This window comes from Borostomias antarcticus (genome assembly GCF_949987555.1).
Source record: "Borostomias antarcticus genome assembly, chromosome: 16".
Classification (NCBI taxonomy): Eukaryota; Metazoa; Chordata; class Actinopteri; order Stomiiformes; family Stomiidae; genus Borostomias; species Borostomias antarcticus.
The window spans coordinates 15357827-15380326 of record NC_140249.1 but is presented as its reverse complement, the minus strand read 5'-3'; the positions used below and the strand labels follow the sequence as shown (position 1 = coordinate 15380326).

The following is a 22500-nucleotide window of genomic DNA, read 5'->3' as shown; positions in this document are numbered from 1 at the left end:
TGCCAAAGACAACTTCCGGGTCATACATGCAACATTTTGGGATCACCACTAGGTGTCAATGTAACCCCGGCTAATAACATAGGGCTAGAGGAGGTCACAGGATTCTACTGCTAAACGTGTCTAGCCTGAGGAGATTGTTGCACTGAAGCATATTTCTGCGAGCGTTTGTGGCAGATTTCGTTATGTGCTAAAGCATTTTCGATTTCTTACATCCACATCTGACATTTTAGTGTTAAATTCTAAGATTCGGGCTCAGCTAGAGGGTTAAGGAAAAAGCCTGTTAATTCTCTAGACTGGTCTGTTTTTAAGATTTGGGAGAGAGTAGCACGAGCACTGTTTTTTTTAGGTCAGGAAGGAAAGATAAGGAGATTCAGCAAACAGTCTCTCCGCCATTTCCCCAGCAGAATAACTCTGATTTAAAATTAGCTTCCCCCCTCGACTTGTTGCGCCATTAGCCACGCCCCTTCTCTCTACGAGTTAAGCCACCCCTTTCTACGAGGTATTTGTCCGAACAGGTCCGGAAGGAAGAGCCTCCGATTTTGGGGTCGAGCGCCACCTGCTGGAGTTTCCCTTGAACAACCCATAAGGGAGATTTTAACTAGCCAAGATAGAGAGATTTTTTTTTTTTTTAAGATAATGGTGGCAGGATGAAATAGATGTAGAGCCTTTGAGTCTTAAGTTGCTGTTAATGTTTCTGAGCAGATCTTTTAGGTAATAGTGGAGAACTCAAAAGTCTGACAGGGTTTTGAATTTGTGTTTGATTCAGGAGTTTTGTTTCAATAGTCAATGAATGGCCATAAGCTGTTCGGTTTATGCATTTCTACTGTATGAATTTCATTCATATAATGATGTGTTTTTTTGAGGAGTTGGCATTAGGCCTTCCCCTCTGCTATTGAACCCAGTCTGTGTTTTGAGTCTTAATTTTCAGGTGCTATGGACCCTGGGCGGCAGGTCTTTGAGGAGCCTGGATCATGGGATCATGCCTTCCTGGGGACATTGGAACCTGCTGTTGGTCTGTTTTAACTGTTGTTTGTTTTGTCTCTCTTTCTGATATGTAGCTTAAGACATAAGGGTTGTGCATAATAGTGGGGGGAATAGATAAGGGTTGCTAGTGTCTTAATCTGAATGCAGCATCTCATAACCCAATTATATTTTTTAAATGGTTATGTTAAATATCTCATGTTTATAGTTTGAGGCACATTCATCGGGCCTGAGTGTTTTTTCTGAGTGGTTTTTTACAGACAACTGTCGTTCCGGGAGTGATGGGTGAATGCCGAACCAGGAGGCGGGCACAGGACCGGAGGTGCAGATGGAAGCTACCGGCCTGTTTCCCTACAGATGGGCGATCTGGGGTTCGTGAGATGCAACGCCAACGCCATGTCACCAACTCACTGTGAGCGACAGATAAGTATGAAACGGAGAAGAGACCATTTTGTCCGAAGCAGTGCCCAAATACTCTGTCCTCAAATGCAGAAGAGGGAGGGTTTAGATATACAAATTTTAGCTATACAAATGAAGCTTTGATGGAGTTTTTTGATTAGTTAATTGTAAATGAAGCCAGTTCATTTTAGTGTCATTTTCTTTGCCTCATCTCTATTTTTATCCTGACTTCAGGAAATTTTTGCTTTCACCCTTAGGGGGTGTTGTTTTGTTGAGACGAGAATATGGTTATTTTATTTTCATAAAATCGTGAGAGAAATGCTAGAGCCAAACCCAATTGCCTTGATCATGACTGGGGACTGGGCGTGTTGAAGTCATTCTAACGCTGCCCCTGATGTCACTGTAGGCTACTGCAGACTGGCTCTAAAATGACACTTGAACAGACACCCTGTTTAAGTTTCCTGACTGAATAACAACATTTTTCCCCAAAGCAGGAGCTTGCGCTTAACCATATTTCTGAGAATCTCCAACAGATTTTGAATAACCGTTCCTGACCAAAGAGGGGAACAGGGAGACCAGACCAGAGGACTCTCTTTTTGCTCTTCTGTTTTGTCTCTGTTTGTCTCTCTCATCTGTGGATCCACAGACGGAGCACTTCATCAGCCTGTACTGGGGGAGCGGGTGAGCCCTCCAGCAGCACGACCCGGGCCGGCCCTACGTGGAGCAGTACAGGGATGGACCGGGTTCAGTTCAAGAGCCTACATTTCTGACCTACAAGCATCTGCTCCACCTGCGGAGAAAAGAAATGAAGGACTAAGTGCACATTTCCACCACCAAACTAACCTGTATCTAGGGCCAAATGACAAACCTGTACTACCTCGTTCATGTTTTCATTATGCTTTCAAACTAGCCCACGGGCCAGATCATGTTTCAAAAACAGGGGTGGCGGAAGATGTTAACAGATGTCTCCAACAGAGTGAGGACCGCCATTTCCTGAGGCTAAGGAGGGGTTCCTGCATCACATCTCTCCTGGGGATTGGGTCCTGGTCCACGACCACAGACGAAGGAGCTGGAACTCGCCGAGGTGGCTCGGGCCGTACCAGTTTCTACTCATCACGCAGACAGCGATCTGAGAGGACTTCGTTGGACCCATGCAAGCCATTGCCGACGGGTCCAAGCAGCAGAGGACGGTCCACCAAGGGATCGCAAACACCAGGAGATCAGAATGCAGCTGAACCAGAGGGCTCAGAGGCCAAACCCATGGGCCATCACACTGTCCTCTCCTCTGACGAGGAATCGGAGGAAAAATGACCTTGCTGGTCACCTCCTCACAAGATGCACCACACACGCACACACACCTGCACACACTAACATTGAACATAACTGATTTCAAGCAACGTGACATCGAAGTTGCGATCTAGAAGAGAAGACGCCTTGCATTCCCCAATGACATTCTATTGCCCAAAAGAGAAGTGCCACCTAAATGACTGTTGGGATACACTGTGAACAAGAGTGACCTTGACAGTCACCGCCACACTCTCCCCTCCTCTGATGAGCAATCGGAGACTGACCTTGCCGGTCACCTCCTCACAAGAGTGAATGAACTTTGAAATAATCTGAAAAATATCATATTTGTTTACAAGAGTTGCAATGATTGAAACATGAGTTGATAAATAAGTTTGGGTTTTTCCTCTAAATTGACCAAGAGGTTTTTTTGCCCCTCTTACACTGGTAACCATTTTATCTTTTTTTTGCCTTGTTAAATCAAGTTTGTTTTTTGGTGAATGGTTGTCCACTCTTAGACTATAAATAGTATATAATCATGTCATTTTTTTTATCTTGTTTCCTGTCAAATTTCTGAAGCAAGGGGTTTTGGTGTGTGATTTTGCACGTTGAGAGAAAATAATTAAAAAAAAAAAAAAAAAAGAGATTTTTTTTTTTTCTCCACCTAGTGGAGAGATTATTTCCTTTCCACATGTATAGCATAGCTGACTGTTTACACTGTGTTTGGATTTTATTTTTGTGTGCCTGTTCAGGCACAAATGAGGGATTGTCCAGGAATTTACATCCAAACACCTTAAGCTTTTGTCTTTGTAATTTCTCTGCCTCGCTCTTTTGTCCAAGTCAGAAAGGCCACACCTTGTCCTTCCTGCCCTGATTCAGACCTTTTGTCTGAATCAAATAAAATAACTATCACAGCATCACACACACACACACACACTAATACACACACACGCACACTAATACACACACACACACACACACACACGCACATTAATACACACACACCAATACACACACACACACACACACACACACACACACACACATACTAATGCACAAAGACACAAACAAACAAACAAACACACTTATACATGTGGAGGAGAGGACAGAGGTGGAATAGGAAGAAGTGCGGAAGAAGGAGAGAGTGAGGAGAGAGGGAGGAGAGGGGGATGGAGAGGGAGAGGGAGGAGAGGAGGAGGAGAGAGGGAGGAGAGAGGGAGGGAGAGAGGGAGAAGAGGGGGAGGGAGAGGGAGGAGAGGAGGGGGAGAGAGGGAGGAGAGAGTGAGGAGAGGGAGGAGAGGGGGAGGGAGAGAGGGAGGAGAGAGGGAGGAGAGGGGGAGGAGAGAGGGAGGAAAGGGTGAAGAGAGGGAGGAGAGAGGGGGATAGAGGGAGGAAGGGAGCTAGTTCTTCCAACTTTCGCTCTAGCTGGGTCTATCCTAAGCAGGAAGCATGGCCTTGCTACGTCCGTCCATCAAAGGTTGAACTGGACTCTCTTTGACCAATCCCCGACGTTCCCCCACCACTGCCTCTATGCTGGCGACTTCAATTGCCAGCATGAGGATTGGGGGTACAGCACCAATACATCCAACGGAGAAAACCTGGCTGCTTGGGCAGCTAACAACAGCCTGGCCCTGCTGTACGATCCCAAGAGCGCAGCCAGCTTTGTCTCAGGTCGCTGGGACGAATCCTGACTTGGCATTCGCGAGCGTCGGCGTTGATAACCGGCTCCCTGATAGACGCGTGCTAGGAAAGTTCCTGCAGTCCCAACATTGTCCATTGGTGACAACCATGCCTAAACTCGTGGACCTCATCCCAAGCGAACCAGTGAGCGATGGAACTTCCGAAAGGCCAACTGGAAAAGCTACTGCCTCCTTACCCATAGATCCACGAGGTGCCTTCAACCACCTAATGCCAAAAGCATGGACGAGGCGTACCGGGAACTCTGCGGCATACTGGTGAAAGCGGCCAAAAAATCCATCCCACGCGGACGTCTCAACAACTACAAACCGTGCTTGGATTCGGAGTGTGAGAGTCTCTACTGTGCCTTCCTTCGACCGTAGATCAAGCCACTTTGATGACTCAAGATATCGAGGACAGCTTCTTGGCTAAAAAGAGGGCCGGAGCCGTCTTTATAGACCTGACGGCTGCCTACGACACCGTATGGCACCGCGGCCTCACCTGCAAGCTGCTCTGCCTGCTGATCATGAAGCTTGTCCGAAACCACAGCTTCACCCTCACCACCGGTAGCGGACAGCGAAGCAGGTTAAGACGCCTTAAAAACGGCGTCCCCCAGGGATCTGTCCTGGCCCCCCTCCTTTATAACATCTACACCTACCAACATAGGACCTACCAACATAGGACCCGGGGAGCATAGAACCCGGGGAGCATAGAACCCGGGGAACATAGGACCCGGGGAACTTGGAACCTGGGGAAGATAGGACCCGGGGAACATAGAACCCTTTTTTGGGGGGAACATAGGACCCGGGGAACATAAGACCCGGGGAACATAGACATGTTCCCTGATACACTAAGAGCAGCTGTGAAGTGTTGCAGTAGCGCTGCTGTTCACACCAATAGTGCATTTCTCCAAATTTCTACTCCACTACTCTTTGTGAATTTAGAGCTTAACTGTCGTAATATCATGGATAGGCCTAGAGACAAAAGACGTGTTTGTTACCAGCGTTGTGTAGCCAGTGTTCACTGATATACAATAAACATATCACAATATTGTTTTCACCTTGACGATACGTATTGTGACGTTTCTGTATCGCGATATATTGTGGCACGATATACTGTTACACCCCTGGTAGAAACACTCAGTTTGAAACACTGCATGGATCTAAGTGTGCGGAAATCATTTTCCACCCCAGTATTGCTGTGTGACATATGGTACAGTATGTGCTTGTGTTGTTTATGCATTATATTATGCAGATATGCACATTGAATATGCTTTGAAAATGTCTATATTATTATACTGTACGTACCCTGCCTGAATTCTTGGGGCAAACAAGCGTTATTCCAGGAGCCAACAGCCTGTCAGACTGCAGGCTAACTGGTCAGCCTCTCAGGCTTCTTGTCATTCTGTCGTTGAATCAGAACAATGGGTCTCTCTCACACACATCCTTCAAACAGCATCCAGGCAACCGACCGCACTGATGAGTCATGCTGGAGAGACGTGGGAGAGGAGGAGGAGGAGGAGGGATAGAGAGACTGAGAGATGTGTGAGAGAGGAGGAGGAGGAGGAGGAGGAGGAGGAGGAGGAGGAAGTATAGACAGACTGTGAGACGTGTGATGGAGGAAGTATAGCGTGAGTCATAAAGAGTGTCATTTCTCCTCCTCCTCATCCCTCCCATCTCTTCCATTCATACCCTGGCTAAGCCTCATCCATCTGCTACTGCAGATATATTTACAAACAAGAGAGGAGAGGAGAGAAGAAGAGAGGGGAGAAGAGGAGAGAAGAAGAGAGGGGAGAAGAGGAGAGAGGAGGAGAGAAGAGGAGAGAAGAGAAGAAGAGAGGAGAAGAGAAGAAGAGAGAAGAGTGGAAAGAAGAGGAGAGAAGAGAAGAGAAGAGAAGAGAGGAGAGGAGAGAAGAGGAGAGAAGAGAAGAGAAGAGAAGAGAAGAGAAGAGAAGAGAAGAGAAGAGAAGAGAAGAGAAGAGAAGAGAAGAGAAGAGAAGAGAAGAGGAGAGGAGAGGAGAGGAGAGAGTAGAGGTAGTAGGGCCGTGTTGACAGGAGGTGCGGAAGCTGGGAGGTGAGTGGGAGGGGAATTGTTCCCTGGTGAATCACAGAGAGAAGGATGCTCCCCTCCATACCTCCCCTGTGAGACCCCAGACATTAACGGGGGAATGTTTGGGGATGCTCTGTCCTCATTAGTCAGCAGGGCAGAGTGGGAGGGGCTAGGGTTAGGGGTTACCCTTTATTGGAGGAATGTTTGGGGATGCTCCGGTCTCGTTAGCGAGCAGGGCGGACTGGGAGGGGGGAGGGGGGGGGAGTTAGGGGCGCAGCGCCTGTTCATCCGTCGGGAGAAGGAAGCATACGAGAGCAGATGTCGCCAAGCTTCAAAATGATCATCCTCATCACAAATGCACGGCGACAACACACAGTCAACATCGTAATGGGATCTGTCTGATGTGGGAGGAGGAAGACGGGACACTGATCGCTTTTTGGGCGGCACGTACTCAAGATAAAGAGCTGTTTAAATGGCAAAGACACCAGCGCCCACGGGAATTTCCAATTCTAGGATCGTTTAATACTTCCGCATGAAGCGGCCAGGCAGACAGGACGATGTACATTTCAGTTGCAAAGCAGCGTTTATGGTTGGCTTACGTTTCAGTAACATAAATGTTGATTATTAAAAGTGTACACACACGCATGGCGCATGTACCTTTAACGCCCCGAGTATATCAGCCTCACAGAACACACCCAGTCATTGATGATGACTCCCCGAACGTTAGGGTTAGAATTAATATCAAGAGTGCAAGCACGCTAGTCTATGCTGGTTTGGTGGTATGCGAAACAACGTAAGCTAGCTAGCTTTACCTGCGCCATTAGTGCAGTAGCATGTCGTTGTGCCCCAGTGAAGAGAGGAGACAGAGTCCCACCCAACCCGCTAAGGGGGATCAGGGGTGTCTCCCCTGGGACTGCATAATGCAAATACTGTACGTGCATTTTAGTGAGAGCTATAATAAGCAGAAATTTGTGACTGCCACTGGAGGTTTGGTCCTGATGTCTGCCAAGGTCATTTTTTTTACTGACTATGAAAGTGTAAATTGTAAACTTTCAGATGATGTGCCATGCATTGAAATCTGCAAATATATGCAGAAGATATACTTCTGTGAATGTTGGTACACCTGAAATCACTTAGCAGAGAAAAAGGGCTTCAAAGATTCAGAGCTGTTCACACTTCTCACAGGACATGGATTTTGACAACAAAATATTGAGTCATCCTAAAACTGGTAAAACTGCTTGTTATATTGAGTGGGTTCTTCGCACCTTCAATTTTCATAGTATGAAAAAAAGGAAAAAGGAGAGAAAAAAAAGAAAGTATTTCGACCTCTATCGCATTTTGAGGATAGCAGACATCAGGATCAAACGTCCAGTGGCGGTCACATTTGAGGGAACGACTCCGAGCCTGCATGGGACCACACTGTTGACGGGCTGGACCACCAACACACCCCAACGACCAAGCTCTGACCTTAGCAATGATAACATCAACTGAGCTTATCATGTATTTGCATGAAGCAGATTTATACTTACTGTAAAGTGAAATTACTGTACACAGGTCAATTTAATGTTGTCCCTCAATATCATCGGATGGGAGAGGATTATGACAATACACCCTCTCCTAGCACTGCTGCAAAAAGGCCAGGGAACATTATGCTCAAGCAGACTGTATGCTGTCTACCTGTGCACATGCCTGCAGGGGAGTGTGTGTGTGTGTGTGTGTGTGTGTGTGTGTGTGTGTGTTGTGTGTGTGCGCGTGTGCATGCGTGATGTGGTGTGTGTGTGTGTGTGTGTGTGTGTGCGCGCGTGTGTATTGTGCATGTGTCCATATGCCCTGTGTGTGTGTGTGAGTGTGTTGTGTGTGCGCGTGTGTGTGTGTGAGCGCGCGCATGTGTGTGGGTGTGTGTGTGAGCTTGCGTGGTATGGTGTGTGTGTGTGTATGAGTGTTTGTGTGAGCGCGTGTTTGTGTGTGTGTGTGTTTAATGTCAGGTCTGAAAGGCTCAATAATAATCTCTCAGACTGTGAACAGACTGTATGTTTACAGAATCACGCAAATATTAACTACAACGCAAAAATATAAATCCAGCCTAAAGCTTTCTGCTTTCTGTAACCCTGTTCAAACATGCTGGCCAAACACGCCACGCTGAATCTGCCTCACAATAGTCTGGTCAGTGCAAGAGAGCAGCTGGAAAGGACCCAGCCCAGCGACACGGCACGAAACCCAACAACCGCTCCGACGCTGACCGACCAGGGACCGACCAGGGACCGACCAGGCTTCCCTTCCCTCCAGTCATCATTTCCTGTGAAACATCATTAATTCTGGTTCCAGCTGGCCGGCCTCGAACCCGAGCGGCTCCGCATCATCATTACTCAGCAGAGTCCGGAAACATTGAGACGTTTCCGAGCGTGAACGCGAGGCGTCGCGCCCGGGCAGGCGGCCATCCTGGGCAGGGGTTAGTGAGCTGGACCGGAGCAGCTCTCAGCAGGAGGCCAGGATGGGACATTATCCTGATATCTGGATATGGATGTGATGGGAAACCCCTGAGTGGGAAGATATTAGAAGGATGGAGGAGGAGGAGGAGGAGGAGGAGAGGAGGAGGGGGAGGAGGAGGAGAGGAGGAGGAGGGGGAGTAGGATGAGGAGAGGAGGAGCGGGAGGAGGAGGAGGTGAGGAGGAGGAGGAGGAGGAGGAGGAGGAGGAGAGGAGGAGGGGGAGGGGGAGGAGGAGAGGAGGAGGAGGGGGAGTAGGATGAGGAGAGGAGGAGCGGGAGGAGGAGGAGGAGAGGAGGAGGAGGAGGAGGAGGAGGAGAGGAGGAGGGGGAGGGGGAGGAGAGGAGGAGGGGGAGGGGGAGGGGGAGAAGGAGGAGAGGAGGAGGAGGAGGAGGAGGAGGAGGAGGAGGAGGAGGAGGAGGAGGAGGAGGAGGAGGAGTGGAGGAGGAAGAGGGGGGAGGGGTAGAGGAGAGGAAGAGGGGTGGAGGAGAGGAAGAGGGGAGGAGGAGGAGGAGGGGAGGAAGAGAGGAAGACGGGAGGAGGAGTGGAGGAGTGGAAGAGGGGAGGAGGAGGGGGAGGAGGAGGAGGAGGAGGAGGAGGAGGAGGAGGAGGAGGAGGAGGGGGAGAGGAGGAGAGGAGGAGGGGGAGGAGGAGGAGGAGGAGGAGTGGAGGAGAGGGAGAGGAGGAGGGGAGGAAGAGAGGAAGACGGGAGGAGGAGTGGAGGAGTGGAAGAGGGGAGGAGGAGGGGGAGGAGGAGGAGGAGGAGGAGGAGGAGGAGGAGGAGGAGGGGGAGGGGGAGAGGAGGAGAGGAGGAGGGGGAGGAGGAGGAGGAGGAGGAGAGGGAGAGGAGGAGGGGTGGAGGAGAGGAAGAGGGGAGGAGGAGTGGAGGAGGGGAGGAGGAGGGGATGAGGAGGAGGACAACAGATGGTTTCTTGTCCTTTCTAGCCCCTGTGTTGTTATGGAAAGAAAGAAAGATGGAGGCCAAGAGCATGCAGTCCCTGGAAGTAAACTAAACCCCCCCTCCTCCCCACACACACACACGGCACACAAACACAGGCGCGCACACACACACACACACACACACATTCCTAACCAACAGCTGCTATATTGTATGGGTTTAAAGCAGTCAAGAAGGTGCCCTGAATCTGTGTCTTGGAGAGCAGTCTGATTCTCACCAGGGCTGAAAGACATTACAAACACATGACATGTGTAACTACACTGTGTTGGAACTCAAAGTAGCTCGGTCACACAAGCATCAGATGCAAATCTCAACAACGGCATGTCCTTAGCAGTTGAGGTCTTTCTCCTATAAATAAACCCAATGTGCTATGATGCTCTGGTCTTTCATCTACTGAAACGACGGCAACCGGTGATGTCACATCCAGGCTGCCGGCATCGCCGCCGCCACCGCCCACGAGAGGAAGTACAGCGGCGTGCGCGTCAACCATCGACGCCCCTCTCTCTCTCTCTCTCTCTCTCTCTCTCTCTCTCTCTCTCTCTTACCATATGGAGTGGCTGTGGCAGAAGTCGAGCGCTGAGATGATCTGTCTGAAGAACTTCCTGGCCTCCTTGGGCGTGAGCCTGCCCTTCTTCACCAGGTAGTCGAACAGCTCGCCCCCCGACACGTGCTCCAGAACCAGGTACCTGGGGGGACGCAGGGAGGAGTACATCACACACACGCCGCCTGGGGGGGGGGGGGGGGGGGGACACGCAGGGAGGAGAACATCACACACGCCGGCTGGAAGAAGAAGACGGAGAAGAGGACGCTCCTGGATGGGGTGGGGGGGGGGGGTTCGCTGGGAGCCACGGCTGCTGACAGCCAGAGGTGGGCCAGACTCAGACCGGCCTTGGAACTCTGTATCGCCCCCCCCGTGGGATCTCCTTCCCCCTGGAGAGAGGAGAGGAGAGGAGAAGAGAAGAGAAGAGAAGAGAGGAGAGGAGAGGAGAGGAGAGGAGAGGAGAGGAGAGGAGAGGAGAGGAGAGGAGAGGAGAGGAGAGGAGAGGAGAGGAGAGGAGAGGAGCGTGTTCTGGTCTCAGATCGGCCCTGCGGAGTTTGAGGCGTGGCGGGGGGGGGGGGGGGGGGGCGGTCGAAAGGGTGCCGCCGTCTCGCCGCCACGGCCTCCGGGAGGGATGAGGGGGCGTGTTTTCAGGCGCACGCCGGAGGCTGAAAAAACTCGGATCGCGGGTTGTGGAAAAAACAGGCGTTTCGGAGAGGAAGTGATTTAAGGTAGAGGAGGGGTGGAGGAGAGGAAGAGGGGAGGAGGAGGAGGAGGGGAGGAAGAGAGGAGGACGGGAGGAGGAGTGGAGGAGGGGAGGAGGAGGGGGAGGAGGAGGAGGAGGGGGAGGGGGAGAGGAGGAGAGGAGGAGGGGGAGAAGGAGGGGGAGAGGAGGAGGGGTGGAGGAGAGGAAGAGGTGAGGAGGAGTGGAGGAGTGTGTGTGTGTGTGTGTGTGTGTGTGTGTGTGTGTGTGTGTGTGTGTGTGTGTGTGTGTGTGTGTGCATTCATGAGTGTATGTGTGTCTCTGCTAGGGCGTGCTTCCGTGTGAGGATGCATGCGCGCACGTGTGTGTGTGTGTGTGTTGTGCATGCATGCATGCGTGCGTGTGTATGTGTGCGTGCGCATGCGTGTGTGTCTGTAAGTCCGCTGCTCCTCCCCCTCACCTCGGTCTTGACTGAACATCAACGCAGCCTGTGATTGGCCCCTGAGCAAACATACACTAAGCCCCACCCAAAACAGCATAACGCCTTAACGAGGGTCATAACGGGAGGGATAGCAGGACGTGTGAGCGGTCAGGAGTGGGCTGGACACCAGCCCCTGGGCCTGAGGAATATTACAGCCAGTGGAACGGTGGGTACACCGTCCACTGCTGCAGCCGCCACGCCCCTATGAATTATTAAGAGCCGCTATCGACTCGTCATGTCTGAGGAAGGCCAGGTTTAAAAACGCTTGATGATTTATTTTCATCGTTATTAGCCCGGACGCAGCGGAGCGCACTTCATTTGTAAGATGTGTCAGAGAGACCGAGCGTTCGCGTTGAAGAGAATCCCGTTGCAGCCGTCGAAATTGATAAGCAGCCCGGGGAAATTGGATGCTGATGATCCAATTACGGGGCGTACGGTATCAGAATATGCTTTGGCGTCGGAGGGAATATGACAGGTTTTCTCTGCCGGGCCCCGATCGGCCTGTGAAGCCTGTGACTAATTGAATTGGCTGACGTAAACAAGTTCTCTGGAGAGCAAGTACACATGGCCAGACGGATGGTCCTGCCACTCACCATCGCTAATGGTAGCTAATGTGTGTGTGTGTGTGTGTGTGTTTGTGCGTGCGTGCGTGCATGTGTTATTCCTTGCCCATCTTGCTCTGATTGATTAAGCTGCCTCTCATTAATGCGCGCGAGCGCGTGTGTGTGTATGTGTGTGTGTGTGTGTGTGTGTGTGTGTGTTAGCTACAACTACAGACAGATGAGTGTGCCAGTCATTAAAGCTAATGTTAGTTCATAAGGGCCTCGGTGTTGACTCTGACCAGCGTGTCGTGATGTTACCATAAGAACGGCTCTCTGGCCCAATTAGCAGCTCTCCAGCCAGGGTGACTAAACCACACGTCAACGCTATTGGTCCATCCACCCCTCCGTCAAAATCACTGTCCCACCCCCAAGCGCCGTGCACCAATCAAACTCCTCCTCAATTTTAGGGCAGGTTGAGGCGAAATGACGCAATTGGCTGTTGTCCAATCGGGGTCCAGGCCAGGGTCACATGATTGTCACATGCCACAGTATTACATACAGGGTTTATTCCCTTGTCTGAATTAAGAGGAAGTGTAGATTTAATTGGGTAATACTTACAAGTATTTCTTGTTTTCGTAGACGTCGTGCAGTTTTAAAACGTGAGGGTGCTCTATTAGCTTCAGAATCGCTATTTCCCGCTCCACCTGTAAGTTAGAGAGAGGGGGGTGGGGGCAGAGAGAGAGAGAGAGAGGGAGGGAGGGAGAGAGGGATAGAGAGGGAGAGGGAGGGAGAGAGAGAGAGAGAGAGAGAGAGAGAGGAGAGGGAGGGAGAGAGGGATAGAGAGGGAGAGGGAGGGAGAGAGAGAGGGAGAGGGAGGGAGAGAGAGAGGGAGAGAGAGAGGGAGAGAGAGGGAGAGAGAGAAGGAGAAAGATGGAGGGAGAGAGAGGGAGGGACAGAGAGAGAGGAAGAGAAAGAGAGAGAGAGAGAGAGAGAGAGAGAGAGGGAGAGAAAAACAAAGTATTAGAGGACAGTTACTAGTGGAGTCTTATCTTCATGCCACAGTCTAAATCAATCCACCTTCGCCAACCTTAATCCCAGATTAACCTCTGAATCACACACACACTATCTCTCAGGGCACACAGCCCCTAAGGACTGTTCTGGGATCAACAGAGTGGTGTCATACAAAAATGCTGACTGCCAGATTACCACCTGTTCCATGGAACGGCTGGTCTGAGGTCAGCTGAGCAGGGCACAACGCCACGGGGGACAGGAGCTGACTGACTTGTCAACCCAGCTGCAGGAGGAGAGATAAGGTTGGGGGCACCTCACAGAGAAGTGTGTGTGTGTGTGTGTGTGCGTGCGTGTGTGTGTGTGTGTGTGTGTGTGTGTGTGTGTGTGTGTGTGCGTGTGTGCGTGCATGCATGCATGCATGCGTGTGTGTGTGTGAGTGTGTGTGCATGTGAGTGTGTGTGCGTGCCGTGTGTGTTCACGTGTATGTGTGTGGATGTAGCTACGGATGTAGGTTTTGGGAATAAGCCTTGTCATTGGGTGTATTACCGCCCAATCAGTGGCGCCCGATTCATGAAGTCAGCCAATCCAGACTACGTGAAACAACAAAAACCCAGCATCAATAACCTTGCAACCGCTCCGCTGAAGACAATTGTGATTGTGATATTATTTGTTAATAATTTCCTGTACTGCTTTGGCAACATAGGTTTTTCATCTGTCATGCTAATACGTTTTATTTGATTGGTTAAAAGAAATACAGTCCAGCCAGTCCAGCCAGGCCTTTCTCCAGCACTGACACAAAGGTCAGATCGTAAAGGTATGGTGTGGAGATACCGTGGGTCTGGCTATGTGAGACTAGCCGAGACTTGATAATAGTGAGCTCTGTTGTTGCTTCCAGAGTGACCTGGAGACCTGGGAAATGGACTGTGCTTATATAGCGCTTTTCTATCCTAACAGACAAAGCGCTTTACAATGGCCTCTCGTTCACACACACATTCATCTCAACCCAATGGAAGCAAGCTGGATTACAAGGCACTAGCCTGCTCATTGGGAACTATTTGGGGTTCGGTGTCTTGCTCAAGGACACTACGACATGTGGACAGGATGAGTCCCGAATCGAACCGATGACCCAGCTGCGGTCATCGGCCGACCCACTCAACCTCCTGAGGCATGATGTTAGCATTAGCTCGGGCTAACTCAGCATATCTCGGTCTGAGGTGTGATGCTACCATTAGCTCAGGCTAAATATTGGTCTGAGGTGTGATGCTAGCATTAGCTCAGGCTTACTCAGCATATCTCGGTCTGAGTTTTGATGTTAGCCTTAGTTTAGGCTAACTCAGCATATCTTGGTCTGAGGTGTGATGTTAGCATTAGCTCGGGCTAACTCAGCATATCTCGGTCTGGGTTTTGATGTTAACCTTAGCTTAGGCTAACTCAGCATATCTCGGTCTGAGGTGTGATGTTAGCATTAGCTCGGGCTAACTCAGCCAGTTGCCCTGCCTGCAGTGCTTCAAAGGACTGGGGAAGATGATCTGTCTCAGGCTACAGCAGCAGCAGTAGCTCTTCTTATCCTTAAGGCTTTATCAAGTTTCCCCTTAAGCCAATTAACATGAGAATAATGAGCATGGCCTTAAACAGGAAGAGGATTTAACTCTACATCCGCCCTCGTATCAAAAGATTACTATGATTCATCTGAGGATGTAAATGGAAATCAAGCCTCCCTTCCTGCCTGTCAGTCAGTCAGCCAGTCAGCCAGTCAGCCAGTCAGTCAGCCAGTCAGTCAGTCAGTCAGTCAGTCAGTCAGTCAGCCAGTCAGCCAGTCAGCCAGTCAGTCAGTCAGTCAGTCAGTCAGCCAGTCAGTCAGCCAGTCAGCCAGTCAGTCAGTCAGTCAGCCAGTCAGTCAGTCAGTCAGTCAGTCAGTCAGTCAGCCAGTCAGCCAGTCAGCCAGTCAGCCAGTCACGGCCAGGAAACACACTCCTAACCCTTACACCTTGGGCAATGCTCTGCCTGATATGGCTCACACACACACGCACACACAATCACACATGCACACACACACACACGCACGCACGCACACACACACACACACACACACACACACACACACACACACACACACACACACACACACACACACACACACACACACACAATTATACTAGAGGTGTACAGGGACATCATTATCTGTATCTATCTGTTTGACCAACAAAATGATCTGTCTCTGTATCTGTATTCAGATAAAAGGCCAGAAGTGGGCGTGGTCTGTACAGTAAATCGTGCAAATGTATTTTCTAACCTAATATTCATTGGCAATGCAATTTTTGTGTGCCTTCAAAGCATCAAATCGATTTAATAAATTGGCAATTAAAACAAATGAATTATGAAATATATTTCCACATCCACATAATGTAGCATACTTTTCATCTCTCTTAATTTTTTATTATTATTAACTAAACTATGTTTTATCAACTGTCTTTTTTTATGGAGGAAATGAACCCATTGCAAAAATCCAGCTGTCCCACCAGGCCTTGGTCTCGCTGGCTCCGCCCCCGGAGGGGGCGAGCGCCGAAGATGGCGATCCCATTTTGGTAAAGTGTTGTAAATTAAGTGAAATCAAAGTCCTATGTTGCGAGTTGCAAACAGAATGGGCTGACGATGACGACGACGTGAATCAGTCTGAAGAAACGGAATGGCTGCTGCACCAAGAGAAAGATCTATTTCCATCACATTATTTTTGCCTTCCTGAATAACGGATTTGGCTACATCCTAATACACACCCATGACACACATACGTACACACACACACACACACACGCAGGCACTGACACGCGCACACACACAGACACACGCACACACACACACACACACACACACAGTACAAACTCCTTTCTTTTTTTCTCACTCCCAGTTCATTCCTCTTCTAGTACTGGTGACCCACTTCCTAAAATGTCTCCCTCTCCCTCTCCTCCTTCAATCCCTTTTCCCCTCCGTCCCTCTCTCCATCCCTCCCTCCATCCCTCTCTCCACACCTCTCTTCATCCCGCTCTTCATCCCTCTTTCAATCCCTCCCTCCATCCCTCCCTCCATCCATCCCTCCCTCCCTCTCTCCATCCCTCCCTCCATCGCTCCCTCCATCCATCCCTCCCTCCTGCCCTCCATCCCTCCCACCATCGCTCCCTCCATCCCTCCCTCCTGCCCTCCATCTCTCCCTCCATCCCTCCCTCCTGCCCTCCATCCCTCTCTCCCTGCCTTCCTGCCTCTGCTTCTGTACACAGCCACCCACGCATCAATCAACATATCTGTGTGTGTGTGTGTGTGTGTGTGTGTGTGCGTGTGTGTGTGTGTGTGTGTGTTTGTGTGTGTGTTCCCTCCATACAGTATCTCCATAGGACTTAATTAAGGCTTTATTGCCAAGCGCTGGGCACATTCTGCCATTACACACACAGAGGCCAAGGAGACAGCTCCCTGTCCCCTCCCCACTGCTGCTGAGAGGAGGAGAGGAGGAGGAGAGGGGGAGGAGAGGGGAAGGAGAGGGGAAGGAGAGGGGGAGGAGAGGGGAAGGAGAGGGGGATGAGGGAAAAGGGAATTGAAGGAAAAATAAGGTTTCGGACAAAGAGAGGTGTTGGATTTAGAGACTGAGGAAAATATCTGTTATGTGTCCTGTGTTTGTTTTGTTTTATTGATTTATTTTAATTTATTTTAATTTAAAGCTGTCGCTTTAGCAAAATCATCTTATGCCAATGAAGCCATTTGAATTTCAGTCAGAGAGAGAGAGAGAGAGAGAGAGAGAGAGAGAGGTGTGGGAGAGAGATTCATACCTGTACTTCCCACAGATTACAAACACCTAAACATATTTAGAAAACATGACTATGACAAAGAAAACTCCCATATCTGCTGGAGGAAATACAGCAATGCACAAACCGTTGTGACAGGAAAAGGACCTCTGATGGAACACAACCACGGTAAAGACTGTCCATCAGTATCCCTGCACACCACATGAGCACTGTACATAGACACACTGTGCATACACACTTCAGAGTTACCATTTAAATATATTTGTAAATATTGCACTTCCTTATTCACTCATTTTACCTATTTTGTATTTACATTTTAACATTTTTGTGACTTTTTGCGATATTGCTTTGGCAATGGAAATGTATGTTTCTCATGCCAGTAATGCCCTTTGAAGAGAGAGAGAAGAGAAAGAGAGAGAGAGAGAGAGAAAGAGAGAGAGAGAGAAGACAGAGAGAGAGAAAAGAGAGAGAGAGAGAGAGAGAGAGAGAGAGAAAAGAGAGAGAGAGGGTGAATAGGAAAGAAAGATGTGGGAGTAATCAACCAAAAAAGACCATTAAAAAGCAGGGGGTAGACCCCCACCCCCTCACCTTCCCCTGGCCTGTGCGTGCGTGTGTGTGTGTGTGTGTGTGTGTGTGTGTGTGTGTGTGTGTGTGTGTGTGCGTGCGCGTGTGTGCGTGTGTGTGTGCGTGCATGTGTGTGTGCGTATGTGTGTGCGTGCGTGTGTATGTGTGTGTGTGTGTGTGTGTGAGTGTGCGTGCGTGTGTATGTGTGTATGTGTGTGTGTGTGCGTGTGTGTGTGTGTGTGTGTGTGTATGGAGGTCAGCTGCTCCCCTGTCTGATCATTACCTCTAATGGAACAACATATCGCCTCTCTAATGGTCCACAATGCACCCCTCCTGGGAGGACAGACCGAATAACTCTGCAGCGGAGAACCAACCAGCCAACCTTCTCTCCTTCTCTCCCTCTTTCTCTCTCTCTCACTCTCTCTCTCTCTCTCTCTCTCTCTCTCCACTCCCCTTCCTCTACCTCACTGCGAACTCAAGGGTGCGGAACCGACACTAATCCAAATTGGTTGTTTGACGGGGAGATAATTTGTCTTGTAGATTACCGTGGTTATCATTATCGAGCATTACCCGTGGGGGTCATCACTGTGGAGGGGTTGATTGACATCGGTAGTCCAGGGCCTCCTATCAGGGCCTCCTATCAGGGCCTCCAATCAGGTCCTCCTATCAGGGCCTCCTATCAGGGCCTCCTATCAGGGCCTCCAATCAGGTCCTCCTATCAGGGCCTCCTATCAGGGCCTCCTATCAGGGCCTCCTATCAGGGCCTCCTATCAGTGTCATATCCTGTCTGAGGTAATGAAGCAATGAGCTGGAGACGGCGGTGAAGTTTTGCTGCAGTTATTAGAGCAAAGCAGTGGAGGTTTTCTCGACAGGTCTACGTGAGCAGGTCTACTGGAGCAGGTCTACTAGAGCAGGTCTACTGGAGCAGGTCTACTAGAGCAGGTCTACTGGAGCAGGTCTACTAGAGCAGGTCTACTGGAGCAGGTCTACTAGAGCAGGTCTACTGGAGCAGGTCTACTGGAGCAGGTCTACTAGAGCAGGTCTACTAGAGCAGGTCTACTAGAGCAGGTCTACGTGAGCAGGTCTACTAGAGCAGGTCTACTAGAGCAGGTCTACTGGAGCAGGTCTACGTGAGCAGGTCTACTAGAGCAGGTCTACTGGAGCAGGTCTACTAGAGCAGGTCTACTAGAGCAGGTCTACTGGAGCAGGGCTACTGGTGCAGGTCTATGTGAGCAGGTCTACTAGAGCAGGTCTACTAGAGCAGGTCTACTGGAGCAGGTCTACGTGAGCAGGTCTACTGGTGCAGGTCTATGTGAGCAGGTCTACAGGGCCGCTAACGACTGCTAACTGGAATGAGGTCCTTGTTCTTCCCACTTTGAATCAACAACTCTGATACAGTCAGCCGGTGGCTACGGCCCGACTCTGCCCAGGCATAGACTCTGATACCAGCACCTCCACCCTGATAGAGGATAAAACCACCTCCACCCTGATAGAGGATAACACCACCTCTACCCTGATAGAGGATAAAACCACCTCCACCCTGATAGAGGATAAAACCACCTCCACCCTGATAGAGGATAAAACCAGCTCCACCCTGATAGAGGATAAAACCACCTCCACCCTGATAGAGGATAAAACCAGCTCCACCCTGATAGAGGATAAAACCACCTCCATCCTGATAGAGGATAAAACCACCTCCACCCTGATAGAGGATAAAACCACCTCCATCCTGATAGAGGATAAAACCACCTCCACCCTGATAGAGGATAAAACCACCTCCATCCTGATAGAGGATAAAACCACCTCCATCCTGATAGAGGATAAAACCACCTCCACCCTGATAGAGGATAAAACCACCTCCATCCTGATAGAGGATAAAACCACCTCCACCCTGATAGAGGATAAAACCACATCCACCCTGATAGAGGATAAAACCACCTCCATCGTGATAGAGGATAAAACCACCTCCATCCTGATAGAGGATAAGCCACCTCCATCCTCATAGAGGATAACACCACCTCCACCCTGATAGAGGATAAAACCACCTCCACCCTGATAGAGGATAAAACCACCTCCATCCTAGTTAGAGCACTTCTGTCCAGGAACTCCATCCTAGCCTGACGCGCCAGATGGTTCCCATCGCATAACCGTCTGGGAACTCTCTGTTGGAAACCGTTTGGAAAAGGGCAGGCACTTTCAAAAATACTTGATTGGACGAGCCATCAGGTGATTGGACGAGCCATCTGTCTATCACCGTCTATCACGAGCTAACTTCACACGCTCCTCGCTGTCGTCACACCTAAACCAGCCCAGCATAGATGATTGGATCTCAAATAGTTTTCCGATCTGGCACAAATGGAGAGTAAAGACAGGGGTGGACTGTGGCACCTTTCTTGGTCGTTCTTTGAGTGGTTGGTAGAGGGTGCGGTAGTCTTAATGAAGATCAAAATATTCAAGTAGAGGAGGACTCTCACACCTCAAAATGTTTAAAAGAAAACTCCTTGGATAGAGACTTCGAAAAAAAAAAAATTAGGGAGAGTGGAGAGTATCCAGACTTGATTTGCAAGTAAAACAGTGTGAGCTCGCAAAATCATCAGGACGGTCTCACGAGGCTTCCTCCATCCTGGATAGATGGAGCACCTATTGTGTTCTTAGTTTGCTATCTTTGCACTTTTCCTTCAGCACTAGATTATGCTCTTAGTCACTTGTTTTAGAAAGGAGATGCCCTTGTGAGTTCTGGCAAGTAGTAGTACAGTAGGCCTACATTGGCTTTTCCTACGTTAAATGCAATTATTGTAAGTCGCTTTGCATAAAAGTGTCAGCTAAATGACTGTAATGTAATTTACATTCTGTTGTTGTTGTTGTTGTTAATGAATGCAATGTTATTTATAACGCTTAATCATGATGTAATTTGCAGGTGCAGATGGCAGGTTATTATAAGACAGTAAAGTGACACATGTAGGCTGTGGGCAAGGCTGGTCATTAACACTAGTCCTTAACGCTAGTCCTTAACGCTAGTCCTCGTGGGCGAAATCTATCTCTGCTGTCCACAGCTGTTCCTCTAGCACGGCTCAGACGATGAAAACACATCTCTTAATCATTTCCTTGAAGTAGTCTTCATATGTATGTGGTGGGAGTAGCAAAACAAGTTAATAGCTGAAATGACTCAATGGTGTTTTAATGTGCTTCTATTCATGGTCCTGGAGTGAGACTGACTCGTCTAAATGAAGTCTTTCTGCCGTCACAAAGCTGATTAGGGGACAGAGAGCCGGACTCGGTCAGCCGTATGTCCTTATGGAGCAGAGGGCGGAAAACAGGAGATCAGTGTTGTGCCAGAATCATCACACACACAGGGAATCATCCATCTCTCTCTCATCCCTCTCTCTCATCCCTCTCTCTCTCTTCCCTCTCTCTCTCATCCCTCTCTCTCTCATCCCTCTCTCTCCCTCATCCCTCTCTCTCTCATCCCTCTCTCTCTCTCATCCCTCTCTCTCCCTCATCCCTCTCTCTCATCCCTCTCTCTCCCTCATCCCTCTCTCTCTCATCCCTCTCTCTCCCTCATCCCTCTCTCTCCCTCATCCCTCTCTCTCTCTCATCCCTCTCTCTCCCTCATCCCTCTCTCTCTCTCATCCCTCTCTCATCCCTCTTTCACTCATCCCTCTCTCTCTCTCATCCCTCTCTCTCTCATCCCTCTCTCTCTCATTCCTCTCTCTCTCATCCCTTTCTCTCTCATCCCTCTCTCTCTCATCCCTCTCTCTCTCTCATCCCTCTCTCTCTCATCCCTCTCTCTCTCAGCCCTCTCTCTCTCTCATCCCTCTCTCTCTCTACCTTGTTATTCTATCCCCAGGGCCAGGCTAGATGTCTCTTGAGTCAGTAGATTAGAGGATCTCTAACCACCAGGACTACACACACACCAACACACGAGAGCTACCCTCTAACCACCAGGACTACAGACACACCAACACACAAGAGCTGCCCTTATAACCACCAGGACTACAGACACACCAACACACGAGAGCTGCCCTCTAACCACCAGGACTACACACACACCAACACACAAGAGCTGCCCTCTAACCACCAGGACTACACACACACCAACACACGAGAGCTACCCTCTAACCACCAGGACTACACACACACCAACACACGAGAGCTACCCTCTAACCACCAGGACTACACACACACCAACACACGAGAGCTACCCTCTAACCACCAGGACTACACACACACCAACACACGAGAGCTACCCTCTAACCACCAGGACTACACACACACCAACACACGAGAGCTACCCTCTAACCACCAGGACTACACACACACCAACACACGAGAGCTACCCTCTAACCACCAGGACTACAGACACACCAACACACGAGAGCTACCCTCTAACCACCAGGACTACACACACACCAACACACGAGAGCTACCCTCTAACCACCAGGACTACACACACACCAACACACGAGAGCTACCCTCTAACCACCAGGACTACACACACACCAACACACGAGAGCTACCCTCTAACCACCAGGACTACACACACACCAACACACGAGAGCTACCCTCTAACCACCAGGACTACACACACACCAACACACGAGAGGATATGGATGAATATAGTCCCTGTTCTTACTCATTTGTATGTAGTGCATTTTCTAACCTTGCTGTAATTTTTTCCACTGCTGAAATGTCAAATTTCCCCAATCAATCAATCAATCAATCAATCAATCAATCAATCAATCAATCAATCAATCAATCAATCAATCAACCAATCTATCTATCTATCTATCTATCTATCTATCTATCTATCTATCTATCTATCTATCTATCTATCTATCTATCTATCTATCTATCTATCTAAGAGGCTAACCTATAACCACCAGGACTACAGGCAGAAGCAGCAGGTTGGAGAGAGAGCGAGAGAGAGAGAGGGAGAGAGAGAGAAAGAGAGAGAGAGACTGGCGGTGCCAGCTAGCCCTCCAGGGTCCCGTGGCAGCATTTGTTGCTAATTAACACAACACAGTGAGCATAACCTTT

General features: G+C 49.6%; 1 protein-coding gene across 1 annotated transcript in view; it reads right to left on the bottom strand.

The window, feature by feature from the left end:
* brsk2a (BR serine/threonine kinase 2a) overlaps nucleotides 1-22500 on the bottom strand; it is a gene marked incomplete at both ends in the record, with an annotated part of 149315 nt that overhangs the window by 79689 nt on the left and 47126 nt on the right. The window contains 2 exons of the mRNA XM_084451316.1: nucleotides 10379-10519; nucleotides 12716-12801. Coding sequence (XP_084307442.1) covers nucleotides 10379-10519; nucleotides 12716-12801 — 227 coding nt within the window. The remainder of the gene's footprint in view (nucleotides 1-10378; nucleotides 10520-12715; nucleotides 12802-22500) is intronic.